Source organism: Anopheles stephensi, chromosome 2 (assembly GCF_013141755.1).
Source record: "Anopheles stephensi strain Indian chromosome 2, UCI_ANSTEP_V1.0, whole genome shotgun sequence".
Lineage (NCBI taxonomy): Eukaryota > Metazoa > Arthropoda > Insecta > Diptera > Culicidae > Anopheles > Anopheles stephensi.
Window position 1 is genome coordinate 52,347,300 of NC_050202.1, and position 19,792 is coordinate 52,367,091.

A 19,792-nucleotide genomic window follows, 5' to 3' on the forward strand; every position below is an offset into this window, starting at 1 on the left:
ACGCTTTGGGCTGCGGCGATATATTTGACGACAGACAAGTTCGACAGAGTTCCTTAGAATCGGCGTTGCGCTTGATATGATCCATTTACATTGGCACCGTTCCAGAGCGAAAGAATCGTCCGGGTGGAAAAATGTGTCCAGAACCCGTAAACGTAACGGTGGCAAAACCCCGGGCAGAGCACTTACGCGTCCGATGCATTCCACAAAACACAACTGCACAACTGCTGTGCAGATCGGCCGTCTCTGGTTTGGGCTGACATACCCATAGGCAAAGTCAAACAACAATTTGTCCGCAATGGAATCTTCCGTTTCGCTCTGCCACAGCAATGGGTTGGAAGCTTTGTTTGCCATACCAAGCTGTAACGCTTCGAACGAGAATGGACTTCTGCTCCAACCCCAACTGTCTGTTGCTTTCAACAGAAACTCCTCGTCTGACGGCTGTCGATGGTCGTCTAGCATTCGGGATTAGCCTGTACTTTACCACCCTTGCCCCCCCTCGGGAATCATAGTGTGAAAATTATTATGTGCATGAATAAAATTCACTCAACGAACGGGTGCATTTCATCTGCAACCTCAACCTCGGGGCAGAAATGTCTTCGACATGGGTTTTCTGCTGTGTGCTTTTGTGCCGAAAACTTCATTATAGTTTTTCTCACCAAGAGAGGGAACGTGTCTTTTAATAAACATCAAACAAATCACGCTTGATCACGTTCGTGGCCACTTCGGCAGCAAGGATCATCTTTCGAGCTTGGTTCACCAACATCAAACAGCGAACATTGACACGAGATTGCATAACCGACAGGCGCTGTTGCAGCAAACGGGTTACGCGTAGGATTACCGTGTCCAGCGTTACTGTTGCGTTAGCATTTCGAGCCTCGGTCGGAAGATCAACAGCTAACCCTTTAGGTGTATGAATAATGTTGCCACAAAAATGTATTACACTTCAGAAACAAGCCCGGAATCTTGTTCGTTCCCCTCGCTCGACTGCCAGATTGCGATGAAGTGTATGAATGTATGCGTGTGTGAGTGTGTGTGTATATATATGCAAAAGAATGAAATAAATAGCTACAGCGTTACCGGGCGCACGATCTTGCGAGCACCGCCAACTTTGCTTCAAACAGTGAATCGGACGGTGGGATGGGATTTCGCACTTTTCGCTGGAAATCGTTTGCCAGCAGCGGCAACACCGGTGAATGAAAGATGAAAAATATGATTTGATGAAAAGGCGCCCAGGCTCTGAGACGAACCGAGTCTCTGAACTGGTGGTAGCCAGGATTCTTAAGTAGATATAAAGCTCTTTGCCTATACACAGCCAGACTGAGTAGAGCGAAAAGCATAGACGCGGGCGAGCGAGAACGACCGAACGACGATAAATCCTCGTCTGAAGTGGTCTCAACCCACGGAATTCATGCAAAAATAAATGGATCGATATTTGTCGTTGCTTTGCATCCTGTGCCGGCACACAGCAGTCCCTCGTCGGTTCGATGTATGTCGAACCAAAATGTTCTAGTGGCGTCTAGTGTATGTGTGTAGTTTTCCTTCTTTTGCAATTCTTTTAACAAAACATTAAGCGAGCAAAAGCAAGCAACAAAAAACATACAGCGAGCCTCACATATTCAAACCGCTTGGAGGGTTCCGGTGTTATAGTTGTTTTAATTTCTTGTTGGTTTGTTGGAAAAATGAAAGCTAACTAAAAAATACTCCCTCTCTCTCTCCATCTCACTCCAAAACCCACATATTGAACGGAAACAGGGCATTGCAAAGCCAGGCGCCTTGAGTGGAGGGAGAACCGACCAGGTGCGGTCGGTACAGTTGAACCGCTTCATAAACTATTCACTACACATTCTGTTAATTTCTTTTTCAACATTCTCCCACGCTACCCCCATCGTCCGGACGTGCACGGATACGAGTGGAAATGTTCAACCACTTTACAAGAGGAAATAGTACAAACGGTACGGAACGGGAAAAAATCCGAACCTTTCCCGTAAAGCATCGCCAGCTATGCAAGAGCTTCCCGCTCGGTCGACGGTATTGGTTGGCTTTTGTTAGTCAGCAAAGCAAAGAATTCGCCTCCTACTTGAGAAACGAATGCAGCGGTGAAATACGTATATTGCCATGCAATTTTCACTCCATTCTTGTATCATTAATCTTGCCGGTGTTCTCGCCTCGCCTGCCGCCGGTTTGCGCCCTGCGCCCTGCCAGAAAAGCGCTTATTTCCACGGTGCGCTTTACGTGGGGATGATGAATCAAGCGTTATCTTTCATTTGCAAAAGAAATGCTTAGCATGTTAACAAAATGGCTTTTTATGCTGGGTTGTTGGCTGTGAAGGATATTTAAAGCATTTTTTCCTTAGAAATTCTGCAAATTATGAAGATTTATTTGATATAGAGCACCTAACACAGCCAATAACACGAAGCGATGGAATTTTAGCCTTTACTGATAGACTTTTATCTACTATACTGACATTCTATGAGGTTTTTATGAATAAAACACCATATTTAGTATTTATTACTTTTGCTTACTTTTACGCACATTTCAGTTTTTACACCTACAGCTAATTTCGCTCTTTAAGAACAGCTATACAGACATTTGGAGGAAATCGCTTTGCTCGACAAATTTAAATGCTTAAAATATAAAATATATGAAAAGTTTAAAATGATCTATAGTATCATATACTAAATGAACTGGTGAATAACTTTGTTGTATTACATCTCTGTTGTATATAAGGTGCTGAGCGAAAAAGACCTTTAAAGGAAATCACCAAAAGCTAAAGCTGTGTCTAAAACTGTCTTGTTATATTTTTTTACGATTTTCTGTAGGGTTAAACGGGGAAATTTAGCTTTTTTTTAATTCGTAAGAAACATAATGTTAATCCATTTTTAAGGAATTTTATTTTTAATCTCAAAAATAAAACTTGTACTGATAACTCTGGTACTTATCAATAACCAATACTTCATGCCTAAAGCATTATGAAAGCCATCCCACAAGACTTTAGCCAACAATCTTGTTTCTATGTTCGTCCCACTGTCGCTCTGATAATAATACCTCCCGAGGGAAAATTATGTATAAATTTCAAATCTAATTGTGCTCTACGAGAACACCACGCTACGGATAAGTCAATTAAGAAATTTTAATTATTGTCCTACTTCCTGGAAGGCTTCCAAACCAATGCGCTGTACCGTAAACATATCGTCAAGAACCTTCGTAGCATCCCGCCACTCTCAGAAACACTTCCAAGAAATGGGTCATAATTATAATTCCAATTATCGAGAGTAGGCTCCAGGTTCCATACTATCGGGTCTCAGCAACCCGATACGATCCATGGACCATCTTCTGCAGAACATTTTTTCACCAAGCAAAATCTTCACCGATCGACGTGTGTGTGTGTATCGATGATTGACACCGTCACCAGTCAAGAATCAATAAGCGTACGTGCAAAGCCCGCACCGGAGCTGGTGTCCATGCGACACTGTAACACCACGTAATCGTGTTACCGTTCAATCAGGTTGCGCACCTACGGACCCGCAATCGTTCAGCCTGCCGGGCTAGGCAACCGGAACACGCGCTGAAAGCTCGCTGCCACATCTGCATGCTACCGGTTGAACCGCTTACCAATAGGCTGCTGAAAATAAGCAAACCGTAACTCATTTACATCATTAAAGCACAGTGGTTGCCCCCAACCAGTGGCCGGAGCGAAAACGAACTTGCTCCGGCATATTATCACGTAGGCTAGCTACCTTTTTCCACCTGCCCGAACAGTGCTCAGCCACACGCATAGTAACACGCGGCGAACTGGCTGGCTGGCACCAGGGCGGCAATTTTACCGCTAATTAAAGTAAATTAAAACGCTCATTAGAATTTTATTCAATTACCGCACGCCAAGTCAGCATTCTGCTAGTTTCCAACGGTTTTGCCTGCGCCACCCATTAGTCAACCGGGTCCACAACCGTGGGCAGTCCGTAGTCGGTCGGTCGCCGACCGCATGGAGGCCACCGCGAAGGCGAAACCGTTGGCGCAGCGATTAAAATTAATTATACTAAACCATCAACCCGGGCTCCCGGGGTCTTGGAGGAGGAAGGTTTTGGAGGAGGGAGGACGAAAGTTTTCCGCCGCTACAGCTAGCCGCGCAAAACCCGTAACGGACGGTACCCGAGTACCCCGAAGATGTTGGGAAGGTCCTTGCAGCTGTCAAAATATTGCTTCATTATTTCCAGCCCGGGTCCAACCCCGCGGAACCAACGCTCCGACGACGCAACTGGCCGCGTGCTTACACAACATTTGCCGGCTAGCATTTTGTTGATAAAGACTTTGCGAAACAATTGCGCGAGGGATAAGAATCAATTATAAAACATGGTACGCCTCCTTGTCCAGCCGCTTCAGGTGGGAATGAGGATAGCTGTGGGCAGCGGCGAGATTGCAGCACTGGCCGTGGCCGTATATCAACGCGCTCTTCTATTTTCAAGCAACGCCTACAGCCGTAAAATTAATTTTACCGTCCCTCGTCATCATGTGCGTCGTCGTAATGGTCCGGTGCGCCGGCTATGATTCATTGTCCTATTTAATTTAGTGTCCTAGGCTACCGAATGCTATTGTAACGTCGGCGGTATTGTTTTCACGCGAGTCTGGAATGAAATGTCTTTCAATTCGTTTCAATCCTCAGTGTGTTGTAAGTGAGTAGGAGAGAAGTAGGAAAGGAACATAAATGTGTTATAGAATTCGTCTGCTGACGATTCTCTCTGTGATGAAGCGAATCTTCTTACACGTTAAGATTTGTTTTGTTGTTGGGGTTACTTTTGTAAGTGAGATCGCAATAAAATACTTATTAGATCGTTCCATTATCTATGGGAATTTTATTGTTGTTTGATTCTGGACTTGAATTTTGGAGGTATTTTATTACAATCGAGGGGCTACCTGGTGGACAACAGTGCCGATTTTCATACGGGGCAGGACCGGTGTTCAAATCCCATCCAAGACCGTTACTCAGAAATGGTAGGTATGACGTTAGAGGTCGTTAGCCCTAGAAGGGAGAGAGAGAGAGTATTATGAAGTATGAGGCCAAGAATCTCAAAAATATATTCGACCATATGTCAAACAATGCATTGGAACAATCTGTCCAAAAGGAATCAGTCTTGATGTAATGACATGATTTTGTAAGATGTAAATTGGTCATATCCGTAATTAAACGGAGAAATAACCTCCAAGGAGATGAGCTTCTATTCCAAGGTGACGATAACACCGGACATAAGCCCAGATACTTTATAGTCTCTTTGAGGTTACCAACAAGTCACCACTTACTAAGCTATCAGACCGCTTCTTGGTCTGAGCCTGTTCCAACAATCCTCCATGCCGCTTATAGTCTAGCGCTGTCGTTTGATAACCTATTATGCTATTCGTTCTGGCGGACACATGAACGCCAACACTCCAACCCAATTTAGGCCTACCACGCCTCCGCTGTCTATGTGGCCACGACCTAAAGGACTTTACGGGCTGGATTCTTATGGCATGGACAGCCCAGACATTTTGTCAATTCTGGCGTATGGCGTATGGAAGTGCTGAGACTATAAATGTTATATACACTATCGTCAATCTCGACAGTTATTTTTAGCGGAGAAGCTTTCCCTCATCTCCTATCTTATAAAAAAATTCTGCACCTACAACAACATAGAAGTTGAAATTCGCACAGGGATCTTAGTTATCATCTCAGGTTCTGCTCATGTAGTATCCTAATGCCTGAATAATTTTCTGCAATCAATGTATCTATCGCGACAAATGAGGCACGAACTCTAAGGAATATTTACAGCACCCAGAGTATTCTCAGTTCTCTGATACATGAACTCTAGGACCGGGGATCAAACCCCATTCAGAACGCATCCCAGTACACAGGACTGAATATTCAGCGACGAATAGAATCAAACCAAGTATTGCCAGCAATTCCAGGTTGAACCCTATTACGGTTGTAGCGCCAAACAAGAAGAAGAAACCTGCCATTTAATGCTTAGAATTGTCCTGCATAGACAATGACAGGCCCGGCTACGATATGATAGTAGTTAACACAATTCTCAATAAAAAGATTTTATTGATTTGATGTTGCACTGGTTCATCATCGATTTTATCCCCGTCCCTTAAAAAATTTAATATTGGCTTTACCCCGTCAACTTAATACATTCCAGAAGAGCTTATCTTGAGACTATCAGTTCTCTTATTAACTCTTTTTATATTCTCTCTTGTCTACTTATTTATCCAAACACAATTTAGCTTTAATGTCTGTGCAATCAACTAACATCTCAACTCCGGTCTAATCTTAACAGTTTCAATCGATTCTTATTGCGACGGATTTTCATCGTATTCTCCAAACAAATTTTCAATTCATTTTCGCCCACACCGTACCGTTCCAAAGCCCCAAAGCGATGCGCTTCATTAGCTTCAAATTGAGATTGCTACATAAATCCATCAGTAAAGACGATCGCTAAGATGAGCCAGCTATTAGAGCTCATACTACCTTCCGATGTTGCGCTCTGCCGCCCGACACAACCACCGCTAATCTCTCACCGAACTCGAGTTAAAAGACAAGCCGTACTTTGTTCTTGCCATCTTACCCCTACCGTTCTACCCGGTAAAGGAGACACGGGACACAAAACTCAATTAATGGACAGCAAAAGTTTGGCCGCTCCATCGGCCGCAAAGTTTGCGCTTGAAAAAGGGTAAATTATACCAGTCAAACACAATCTCTTCCCTCGGCGCAATGGGTCGCCCGGTTTGTCTCGATTCAACCGAACTGTCTATCGTTATCGATAGCATCATCCGTTTTGGCGCTTGGGGCCAAGACAGTTATGTAGAAATGGTTGTCGAGCCACGGAGTGGAACTTTCCCACTTCCAACATGGCCCGAGGGCCGTTCGGTGCGATGTTTACAGCAATCTTCACTCCTTGCGTCTTGTTTGGGGCACAGATAAAACAATGTTCGGAACCGGCGCAATCAAGCGGACGGTGTGCGAAAGTTTGGACGAAGTTAAATAACAACATAAAATCGCGATTTATTGCTGCAATTGTGCTGAAAATGCTCATCGCACGAAAAAGCGTCCTCCACTGCCGGTACTTTCGCTTCATTTCCCTTTTCCTTGTTTTTCATCGTCCGATAATGGACAATCGTGCTTGGCTTAGCTTTAATAGATCACCTTCCGGGAACAGTTTGCGGAATGTGCTTCGCTGGCCGAACCGAACGAACCGAACGGAGACGGAAAATCAATCATCCGCACAGTTCTGGATGCGCTATCTTGATCTCATTAAAAGTTACTTTTGCCTCATTAGCGAAAGGTCGTCTTCCAGCGTCTTTGGCGAGAGTAATTTTCTGTGGCCTGTGTGTTTGAGTGTATGTGTGTGTGTGTGCATAGATGACGTATATAAGCACTCAATTCGGCACGTACGCGATACTTCACTCATGGTGAATTATGTCAAGCTGAAGTATCCAGTTACAGTGAGCTTTAATAATTGAGCAACAAGACTTTAAGTGGCAACAGCACTTGCTCTATTTAACATTACATCCCTTTTTATGTTTGCGCTAGGTAGAATGGTAAAAAATTGCCTAGAATAACTTATTCTTGGAATATTTTCCAAGGTTTTTTTCTTGGCAAGTGGGAACAATTACCTTATCTAATTAAATCAATTTCGGAAGAAACATTATTCTTGGAAGGACAAACACTGAGATGATTAGCATAATAGCCATGTCTGAAAATAAAAATTCCTCTGAACACAAATCAGAAAACTTGTAACGGCTTAAAAACAAATACCCTTAAAATTATGATTTGAAGTACCTTTTCATAATGGCCAAATTTGAAGACCAGAAGACTACTTCCTCCAGTTTGAGATGAGCTAGCTGAAGGTATATTTTTAATTCTCCCATTAGGCCTGTATTGAGCAGAAAACCTCAGACAAAACCTTAATTAACAACTTGATTGAATAAGTTCGCTGAATAAGATTTATTGCTTTGCCTGCCCATTATTTGCTTATTCGTAAGAGCATTATAAAATAGCACTGGGTTGTATGCTTCAAAGCTTTAGAGGTTCTTAATCAAGCATATATAATTATTGCCTGTTTTGTGTTTTTTTTTTTGTAAATGCCTAGGAGTGATTGAATGTTATTTGTAACTGAGTTGGGAGCAAATATTCCAAGTCAGTAGCATGCCATTAGCGAAGAAGACCGGTAGGACCAGGTGTCAAGATCTGTCCCGACCCTGTCAGAAGACTGACTATCTGGCTGCGAGGAAAACTATATCATTGAATCCACTAATTTCAGGTCAGGTCAAACACTTGAAGCTATAAAACCAACAACAAGAAGTCCCAAACGCAAGAATATGATAAAAAAGCAAATGTTTTGCATACTACTGTACTTGGATAGAGAGTACTTGCTTAGAGCATTATTGTTAGTTCGATAACGAACCGTTGTTGAACCGACCACGCGAAGGAATGGTCGATTCGGAGATCTCCGCGCAGATTCCTGGCCTTGTCAGAGTTGCTTGAATCAGGCGGCTAACCTTTTTTCCTGGAAAACCAGGAGAAGTTTTTAGCGGCGGACTCGCACTACACTAACTCGGCGTGGACAACGGGAATGCCGTAGCTCGATCAGACGATTAACCTTTTTTCCTGGATAACCAAGAGAAGTATCTAACCGTGGTTCTTGCTTGGCTTATTTCGCCTAATTCTTCCGACGGAGTGGGGAGACACCAAAGTGCGTAACCAATTTCCGGAGGGAAGGCAAAGGTGAAACTTTCCCGATTCTGTATGGATACCCAAACAATGAAACACAAGTTTCTTCGTTGAGGTGTGGATTACAAGTCGCTTTTTATTCTCAAAAATCCTATCTTATATACTAAAATTCCGTGGGAAAAAGAACATGAAATAGCATTACATCGATCTCCTTTTTCCTAATTCGGTATGCTGATGCGTTGACCCCTGCCAGGCGTCGGCTAGTGTAGGAGGTCTGTAATGTAACAATATCTGGCGATTGTTACCCTATCGTTTTATGACCATGGGTAATGCATCGCGCATCTGTGGTTCAAGTGCGTATGCCTATTTTCCTATTGCCTATTGCCTGCGCGTCGTTTGTTCTATTCGTCAAATTGGTCTTTCCTTCACTGCCCTACGACCGTGCCTTGATCTTCGCGTTGATCGTTTTTAATCGCGCAATGACAATGTATGCATTGTGTTCTAGTGTTAACCTTTTTCGGCCCATGTTCTTCACTTTCGTTTTTATTACATGGCTTGAGTTTATTTATAGTTTTCATATGTCTGGATATTGTCCCCTTTCTGATATTTCCAATAACGCACCATACTTTCGTTTTCCTCACGGTATGAGGCCTCTCTGTGACTTAAGGTTGTTTTCCTAAGATAATATTTTCCGGTGAGAATTTTATCCTAAACGAAGATATTTAGTTATTTAAAGTTTCTCATCTAACTCTTGCATGCCTGTCAGTTTAGCTCAATTTTATTTTGTCGCGTTCGCAACATTCCGGCCCTCGTAAAACTACAAGTTTTACCAAATAATCGCGACGTATTACTGCCCGTATAAAATTCAAATCCTCCTTTTTAGTTAATTTTTCTAATATTTTAATTAATTGAATTGTTTCGCGCTCTCATTATACGACACCTGATTTTAATTGCACGCATTCTGCCGTTGACAGTTCATCGATTCTTGCAGTCGATTGAAGAAACCATTTACAGTTGTTTAGCCGGTGAGAGTGCGTTGGTGCTCGTAGGTTGTCGCGGCGATGACGAAGGAGATGATAGTTGTGAGGCATAATTCACTGTTTGTTGCACATTGGGCTACTCGTAGGGCTGCGCGTTGGGCGTTGAAGCTCAGGTACGACTTTGATTGACACGATTTTCAAGAATCTCTACAGGATAAGAGATGTTGTAGTTGCTCGTTGATTTCACACGTCTTCGTCTTTAACACGATGACTTCAGTTGGGCGATTTCTCAAGTGGCTACGATTTGAAGAATAGTCGTCATTTTGATGCTGGATTTTAAGATTTAGATATCGATAGTTGAAGATGCATTGTAATCAGCTGGTCGACCAAGATTAAAGTTTAGACCGCAGTAAGGCGTTATGCGGAAACTATTGTAGACTTGGGTGTTGTTCAGCTCTGATTTAGTTGCACAGAAGAAGTGATTCTCTCATCACTTTGTACAACAGGTTTTTCATCTTCTGGAGATCTCAGCATATTGACCTTGCTTTCCATCAGACCCCGGCCCATATGACCAAACAGTAGTCTCTCGATGGCGTAAGCAAGACATACAGCATTTGTTCGACCTTGAACGTTTGATAGTTGAACATTAGCTAGCTTTCTTCGTAGATTATAGTTGTGACTTTGCACACCCTTTGAAGTTCCACTTTTTTGTTGAGATAGCCAATTTCGTATCTAAGCACTAGCCAACCGCATATTACCGCTTCGTAGTTCCCTTCGACGTTGACCGTTGTCATCTAATTGTTGATAGCAGACCAACTGTATCTACCGGATGAAGAATGACGCTCTGAAGACTTCTCTAATGCTGTTGGAACTCAGACGTTACTGATGAAATACTTTGCCCTTGCGCGGTTGCGTTGCAATTACAAGACTTTTAATATATAGAGAGTCATAGTCGATTTTTTCTAACGTTTGAGCTAATCTCTTCACTACTACTCTTTTAGAAAACTATTGTGTATTTTTCTCGCAATGTCCATTTGACAATCGTTTTCTACCTTGAATTTTCGAAAGTTAAAATACTTGAACGCTTCATTTGGGTCGATTTGATTTGATAGATTTTCTTGTCTTCTTATATCATTTGTGGCATGCAAGAGGCTTTTTTCTTTTGATAATAGTTTGTTGGTTGCAATCAAATATGTAATCAATCCCGCTGGTGTATTACCCAAAACTTCAGCTGAAAAGAGAAATAACATGATTAATATAAAGGTCGATAAATTGTGGGACAATACCCTGAGGCCTTTGATTAAACCAGTAAACCCTTTTACCATAGGCTTAATCGTTTGTGTGATTGCAGTAGCTTTCCTTGAGCTGGTTGTCAAAACCTCGTAGTTCCATGCATCAGAAATTATTTTCTTACTTTTCATCTTTATTGTTGGTAATTCTTTATCAATTACCTCTTCAATCATATTTTCTTCATGAATTCCTATGAAACTACTTTCAATTGGTCCTTTATTGGGTAGCCTTTGTTTCTTGTTTAACGGTGATTCAAACTTTTGTTTGCCGTAAACATTCAAATCCGCCAGTTCATTGACTGGACGGCAATATTTCCCGTGTAAAGTTTTTACAGGAGTTGATCCTTTTTGATCTTTTTTCATCTGTACTTCCATAAAATAATTGGAGTTTGCGTTGCAGGTAGAAATCCTATTTCTTTTCTTTTTTGTAGTTGATACCTGAACAACTGAATTTTCATTTATTAATTTGTAGCCTTTTTGACGAATCTCTCCGGATTTGTCTCTCTTTGACTGATGGCTATTGATATCTCTGCAAATTATTTTTTCAGATTTTATTTTTCGTCGTTTTGCTGATTGTTTTAAGCTTGACTTAGCAATATCCGTAGGTAAAGAAATTTGAACACCTGGTTTCAATACAGACTTTTCTACTGAAAATTTGGTGGATATTGGTTTACGAAAACTATATTTCTCTTGTACTATCATGGAATATTCCTTTTCTTGGCTCTCGGTTGTTTTTCCGAAAATTAGCCAACCCAATCTTGTCCTCATTGCTATCGGTTCTGTGGGTTTACCATATTTATGTTTAAACCCCATCAATAAATGATTGTTATTCAAGCCGATCATTATAGTGGGTCGAATATTTTGGAATCCTGAAACTGGAAGATTAGCAAGGTGAGGATATCTTTTGCTTAGATCATTATAATCTAAAGATTGAACAGGTAATTTCAAATCTTTAACTGTTCTCACATTCTTCAGTTGAAAACCCTTTTTAGTTGGACCCTTGATTCTTAATTCCACGTTTTGGCTTTTAACGTGTTCAGTCTGTTTGCCTTGTGTCCATAGTAATTGGAGCGGTTTTACTTCCCCATTTAGGTTAAGTTGACGCGCAACTTTTTCTTCTAATAGGGTTGAGGATGAACCTGGGTCTAAAAGCGCATAGGTTTTTATTTTGTGATTGCCGTTTATCAATTCAACTGGCAACACTTGGAAATGCGTTGATGACGCTGCTTCTAGTTCTTGATGATTGTTTACTCCTGCGATTTCTAAATTTTGAGGTACATGAAGCATTTTATGATGCTTATCGTTGCATCCATTTATCCCGCATATTTGCGCGGATCTACAATCATGTATTGTATGATTGTTAGATTTCAAGCAACCTAAACATAAACCCTTATTTTGAGCAATTTTTATTCGCTCAGATGGCACCTCATCGACCAATGCATAACATTTGATCGTTTCATGAAGCTTATTGCATATTAAGCATTTGCATGCTTCTTTTGAATTCTGTTCGAAATCCTTACCCCTTTTAATTGATTGTTGAAAACCTTTGTATGGGATTTTTTGTTCGTGAAGATGAACGCCTCCACGTTGGGTATGTGCGGATATCGTTTTTAGCATGTTTGCCGTTTTAGCGAAAGGTCTCAACCAATCGCATAGGTTATCTAAAGTTTGAACCCTTAACGGTGATTCCGCTTCAGCCATATACTGGGCTCTTTTTTCCTGAATTTGGTGTGGTAGCCTAGCAGTCAACTCCAACACCAAAGTGTGATCTTTCAGGTAGTCCGGTTCCCTCATCAAGTTTACTGTTTGAATGAGGTTTTCTAAAGCGTTTACCATTTCCACGACAATGCTTTTGGAATCTCCTCGGATTTTATACAGATTATTACGTAGTTCAAGATACACTAAATCTGTTCTTCCGAAGGAGTTTTTTAAGCGTGTCATTATTTCTGGCACGTTTGAAGAATCCAGCATTAATTGTTGAACGCTTTTGAGGGCTGGTCCATGTAAGGCCTGTTTAAGGCGGTTTAAATTCTCTAAATTAGAGAATCTTCCCTCCTCATTAGTATCATCAAATGTTTGCTTAAAATTTGGCCATTCTACAGGATCCCCTCCAAATCTCGGCAACTGCATAAGCGATTGTCTTTTCAATAGCGTTTCTATGTGCGGCGATCCTTGTTTGTCGCCCGCAATAGTTGTTACTGCTTTTAAAAATTCTTGTAACCGTTCTTTCGATTGTTCCTGTTGACCAATCAATAGTCTTGTGAACATAGCCTCTGTATCCTTACTAGCAGATTCTTTGGGCAATCTATTAAGTTCATATGCTATCTTTTGACATTTTACGCAAAGCCAGCATTCTTCCGGCTTTGGTTTACGTGTTAGTTTGGCACATGTTAAATGAAACCACCTATCACATTCATAGCATGAGATCATGCTTTCTTCGGAAGTGTCTTCCGCCACGCACAATCGGCAACTGCCGGATGTGTTTGTGGTAAATTTATAAGGCATGTCGGCGGATCTTTAAAATTCCTACTCTGAGCTATAAATAAGAAAGTTTGACTTACCGTTTTCGTTGTTACCTTTCCTTGACTTGCCCGGTAGTTCAATGTGGTCTCGATCTCGCTGATAATTCACTCCGGAGTCGTACTAAAAAACCATCTGCACCGATAGTCAACTGACTTACTCCGTTAAGATACGCCTTACGAGAACTTTTTCCCACGTGCGTATTGCTGATAAGCTTCCTTTATGCACTGGTAATTTTATGTCCTCAATTTGTTTAAACTCGAGCACTTTAATGCGATCGCAACGTCATTCACTCGGTTAACTTATTGTTCCGCGGTTGTCCACGTACTGATTGTTAAACACGATTTCTTTCGTAAGCATAGACGTCTTCGCTAAAAATTTAAAGTTACTTTCGAGTTTGTTTCGGATGTGAACTTTTTTCGTTCACTCCGGAGCCGTATTGTAACACTATTGTTCTCGGATAGTAAAATAACGTACTCCGTTTAGTTCTACCTTTTTGGGAGAACTTTATTACCCTTTGGTATGGGTTAGTTCGGAGCCGTGTTTATTGCTTATATATAGCTTATATCACGCACTGGCACTCACTGATGCTCTCCGATTTTGTTCTGCACTTGTGCACATATGATCGCAACGGCACTCGATCGGTTCACTTATAGCACTGTAGTTCTTACGTGTATTAATTGTAAACCGTTTCACTCGCTGCAATTCACTTTATTTTTCACGAGCGCAGAATTTGAATCTGAACCTTTTTGAAGCACTGCTTGGTGCGGGTTCAGTTATAGGCTGTTCTTTTGGCGACAGCACACCACGAACGTAAGTTCGCTCGAATGAGTTGTTAACGCGCGCGAATATTAACAACTCCTCTCTGGAGCCACCATTTGTTAGTTCGATAACGAACCGTTGTTGAACCGACCACGCGAAGGAATGGTCGATTCGGAGATCTCCGCGCAGATTCCTGGCCTTGTCAGAGTTGCTTGAATCAGGCGGCTAACCTTTTTTCCTGGAAAACCAGGAGAAGTTTTTAGCGGCGGACTCGCACTACACTAACTCGGCGTGGACAACGGGAATGCCGTAGCTCGATCAGACGATTAACCTTTTTTCCTGGATAACCAAGAGAAGTATCTAACCGTGGTTCTTGCTTGGCTTATTTCGCCTAATTCTTCCGACGGAGTGGGGAGACACCAAAGTGCGTAACCAATTTCCGGAGGGAAGGCAAAGGTGAAACTTTCCCGATTCTGTATGGATACCCAAACAATGAAACACAAGTTTCTTCGTTGAGGTGTGGATTACAAGTCGCTTTTTATTCTCAAAAATCCTATCTTATATACTAAAATTCCGTGGGAAAAAGAACATGAAATAGCATTACATCGATCTCCTTTTTCCTAATTCGGTATGCTGATGCGTTGACCCCTGCCAGGCGTCGGCTAGTGTAGGAGGTCTGTAATGTAACAATATCTGGCGATTGTTACCCTATCGTTTTATGACCATGGGTAATGCATCGCGCATCTGTGGTTCAAGTGCGTATGCCTATTTTCCTATTGCCTATTGCCTGCGCGTCGTTTGTTCTATTCGTCAAATTGGTCTTTCCTTCACTGCCCTACGACCGTGCCTTGATCTTCGCGTTGATCGTTTTTAATCGCGCAATGACAATGTATGCATTGTGTTCTAGTGTTAACCTTTTTCGGCCCATGTTCTTCACTTTCGTTTTTATTACATGGCTTGAGTTTATTTATAGTTTTCATATGTCTGGATATTGTCCCCTTTCTGATATTTCCAATAACGCACCATACTTTCGTTTTCCTCACGGTATGAGGCCTCTCTGTGACTTAAGGTTGTTTTCCTAAGATAATATTTTCCGGTGAGAATTTTATCCTAAACGAAGATATTTAGTTATTTAAAGTTTCTCATCTAACTCTTGCATGCCTGTCAGTTTAGCTCAATTTTATTTTGTCGCGTTCGCAACAATTATATCTTGAATATGTGTTTAATTGATCCTCCACAATTCGAAAACTACTTTTGTTTGCAGATATCCATTGGCTTTTTGGGATTTTTAAATTCAAAAAGATCAAATGTTCATATAGTTTTTTTGAAATCATCATTGGAATAATTTAAATGGAATTATTTAATTGTTTACAGATCAAAAAAAGTTTTTTACAGGAAACGTATCAAAGTCGCATCCAACCATTCAAAGTCCAAGTTAAAATGGTTATGCATTTTCTATCAGTTTACACTTTGCTTTACTTGTTCTGGATTCTGGTTTCGATGTTTTAAGCTTAGATGATCTTTATTGCGTGTCAAAAAATTGTTTCAATGCCTCAAACAATAAGTCTCAACATTGCACAAGACTTATTCATACCACGTTCAGTTCCCAATACGGGGGAACATTCCGGATGGGTATCGAACCCCGGGCCTGCCGTGTGAAGACCGCTGCTCCTGTCACCTCTACCATTAGGAGATCCTTTCCGATTATCATTTTGGTGACTTGATGATTAAATGAGTCGTTCGATCGATTGTTGCCTAGCTGATAAGAATTTCGGTGCAATGATAGAAGTTAAAGCGGCGCCGGTCTCACAGCAGGAATCGAATCCTATGCGGACCGTCTCTCCATGTACTCTTGTACATGGGGAGTTTAAGTTAAAATCGAGTCAGGGAGGAAAACACTTCGAGACCTTTCGAAGCTGTAGTGTCAACAAAGCAGAAGATGAGAACTTCTAAGCAATTACAGTAAAGTCAAACATTGGTTCGGAGCTCTCGAAGAATAATTTCCTTGAAAAATAAAATTATAGCCATTTTTAGCCGACCTAAGCCAATCTACCAACCGACCAATATAACAAAATCAGAACCCAATTACATATTTATTAAAAGATCTTATGTAAAATCATGTAAACATAGGATTAACTTTAAAAGTAAATTATAATAAAATTTCCTCAATATGCTCGATATACTACACACAAGCACCCAACATTAATTGAAACTCTTCCAAGAGATATAATCCTTAGAAAAGTTAATTTAAAAACTAATACTGATTACCAAAAACTAAAGATTGAACCCCCCCTCTCGCAACGGCCAAGCGTTTCAAAGTTATTTGCTACATTTTATAGCATTCCTCAGTGTAACCGTCCATCAACTCCTGCCAAAACAACACCCGAACGAATCATCAAACTTTAGCTCATATTTTGTACTCCTGTCAGCCTGCCCAGCATTCAGCTGGCACGAATCAGGAACAAAGTGCCCAGCGGTGCCTTACGCTATCACAAAGTTAATCCATTGAAAAGTTGCATCATCGCATCACAGAAACCCTTCTTTCGCATACGACGCGTACACCGGTTGACTGATGGCTCTTAGTCTTAAAAGGTGGCCAAAAACGGGGAACGAACGAAGATGGTGGGTCCCATCACCACCAGCCGAGTACCGATTATCCTTGGGCATCAGAAGCACCGTTTGCTACGGCCATCTCGTCTACGTCATTAAATCAAAACCGTCATCTCATCGTGCCCCGGGTCAGAGGATCTTACCACGGTCGATCTTCAAGTCACGCTCGATGAAGCAGAAACACCACGTGGGGTATCGGGTGGTATGTACGTATTCACTCCGGTCCGGTGGTCCAGTGGAAAGGAACCGCTCACAGAAAAGCCGAGCTTAAGTCAACGAATTTTGTAAAGGAGGAAAAACTTTTCACCTTCGCAACCTTCGGTACCGAATGCCGTGCAGGATGGCACATAATTCTGGACCCGGAAACTATTCATCATCTTGGCACGCGCTTACCACTGGCTTGCTGCTAGATTGTATCCACCTCTCTCCTCTTCTCTCTTATCCTCCCTTATGGACACTTCCCCCGACTGACTCACCCCATAAACGCTATGTAAAAATATGATCTACCGACGTTGACGATGCAACATGCAGGTGGCAGACTTTACGATTTGGCAAAAGTGTTGAGAAACGGTAAAAATAAAAAAAGACCTTCTTTCCCCCCCCCCCTCTTTTCCCCCCGCGCGCTCTCACTAGGCAGCGAAAAATGGAAAAGTCAACCAAAGCGCACGTTTCCTTGCACGAATAGTACGCGAATAGCAGACAAACGAACGAAAAAAAATCCTTCAACAAAACTGCCGCTCAATTCGGTTCAGTTTAGAGAACGAGAAGAGGAAGAAGAAGGACACTGCTGCTGCTGCTGCTACTACTTTTCACGTTGTCTTTGGCACGAAAAGAAAAGTGGCTCCATATCAAGACGACGACGATGGAACGTGATTTGAAATTGTTACCCACTATCCATCGCCTCGTAATTCCATCGAAAACGTGAATTGAAAGGGTTTTTTTTCACTCGCTCTCATCGCTCCGTTTGAATGGATTTTGTGGTGGCCGGAAAGAGGGGCAGGGGGTACGTAATGGAACCATGCAAGAGGGCATGTAAAATCCAAACTACCTGCCATCGGCACGGAGCAAAACGTGAGAAACGAATCTTCTGCTGGCTGCTGGCCGGTTGGAAGAAAGTTGCTGGATTTTTATTTCACAAAACAGGAAGAAAGTTTCTCAGTGGTGGAAAATTGCTTTGTCCCACCATTCCAAGCTTTTTTCCCCAGTCGTAACCGCTATGAAGCTATCCCCATAATCAGCAGATGATTGCAAATAAAAATGGAATTGTGGACCGTAAAATTATCGCACAAAACGTTGCACGCTTTGGTGCAGGGAGCAGGGAGAAGTGAGGGCACGAGGGTTGCATTTTCCGATCCATTTTCTTCTCCATTCGAGATAGACATGTCTGTCGGTCTGTCTGTCTGTGTGTGTCGATCATTAGTTGGGAAATTTATCCCTGTAAAAAGGGCTGCTTCGTAACGGGAGCAACAAGATTTTGTTGAACGGTGGGTTTTTCCCTGGGAAGGAAAATCTCAACCTACGGAGCAGGTTTCCCAACCAACCGGTTCGTGGCAAATACAGAGGACCCACACATACAAACATGTCTTTTGTACGTGCAAGCTACAGGCTGGATTGTTTGTTTCCCCGTTTGCATTTTCCCATCCAATTTCATCCCATTTTCCGGTACGCGAATGCTCCGGAAATGAAAAACACACACACACACGGCCACGTGTATAAAGTGGGACAAGAAAATTTGAAATTAGTTTCTTAATTAACAGCCACCATCGGATGCTACCTACCATCGGTGCTTACGCTTGTCGTTTTCGCTGTCCCCATTGGGTCATGGGGTTGCCGGTTTCGGGTCAACCACTCTCTGTTGGGCTTAAAACACACATCCCCTTTTCGACGGTTCGGAATGGAAATTGAAAAACTCATCATCGGCTTTGGGGGAAACCCTGAAGCCCCAAACGTGTCTGTCTACCCCGGGAAAAGCATTTCACCAGCTTATTGTGGGTCAAAATTCTGGTGAAAATCGAAATGCCTCCTGACTGCTACTGCTGCCGTGACCTACATTTCACACAACCGGATTCGATCCAATCATATAAAACAACAGCCTGCCAGCAACGTTGGCATGGCATGGTGGTCCCGGTGCATGATTGGCAATCATACATCAATCATCACCTGGGTTTCGGGACTCGCCTTTCGCAGAGTTTCACACCGAGTGCGCCGCAAGTTCGCTGTGAAGGACGAATTTTCCATCCATCGATTATCTATTAACCTACAACGGTAATGCACCACAACCGGATGCGCAACACAAACACGTATGGCTTCATCGCCGCTTACGCTAAACCTTCAACCATTTTTAGTGCCCACAAACACCCACCCACTAGCAGCCACCATCTAATCTGATCGTTATTTTTGGTTCTTCTCTTCCTTTTTTATTCGGCAGACGGTTCTATGCCCTCCGTAGCAACGAGCACAACGGAAGCTAAACCCAATTCCAAGGTAAGTCGCGCATCCATCCACTGTGGGGCGGTTTTATGAGACAGCAAATAGGTAAAAATAAACGCTTCTACCAGGGACACACATTCTGCCTTCTGAAAAATGGGAACCATTTTTAGGATGCAGCCGACACGGGCCCTCGGGGAATGCCGGTTACTGTGCAGTGTACTGTGCTGCCGGTAATGTACCTTCTCCGTGTGTGTGTGGGTAGCAAATCCGATTACATCACCATCCCGATGCGACGTCCTTTGGTGTGCGAGTGTGTTCGTTTGCCGTGAAGAACTTCATCATTAGGAGGTATCTTCCCGATCCGGGCCGGTTTGAATTAAATGAAAAAACCTAGTCGTTCGTTTGCCACGCGATCTACAAACAAACGTTTGATTTTTGGTTCTTTGCGGGTAGGATTTTTGGTTTTGGAAAACTGCCGGGAAAAAACCGGTGAAAAGGGC

General features: G+C 42.3%; 1 protein-coding gene across 1 annotated transcript in view; it reads left to right on the forward strand.

The window, feature by feature from the left end:
- The window catches only part of LOC118502702, a 66,493-nt gene that overhangs the window by 26,265 nt on the left and 20,436 nt on the right, over positions 1 to 19,792 (forward strand). Inside the window, exon 2 of the mRNA XM_036035236.1 lies at positions 19,291 to 19,346. Within this exon, the coding sequence (XP_035891129.1) occupies positions 19,291 to 19,346 (56 nt within the window). The remainder of the gene's footprint in view (positions 1 to 19,290; positions 19,347 to 19,792) is intronic.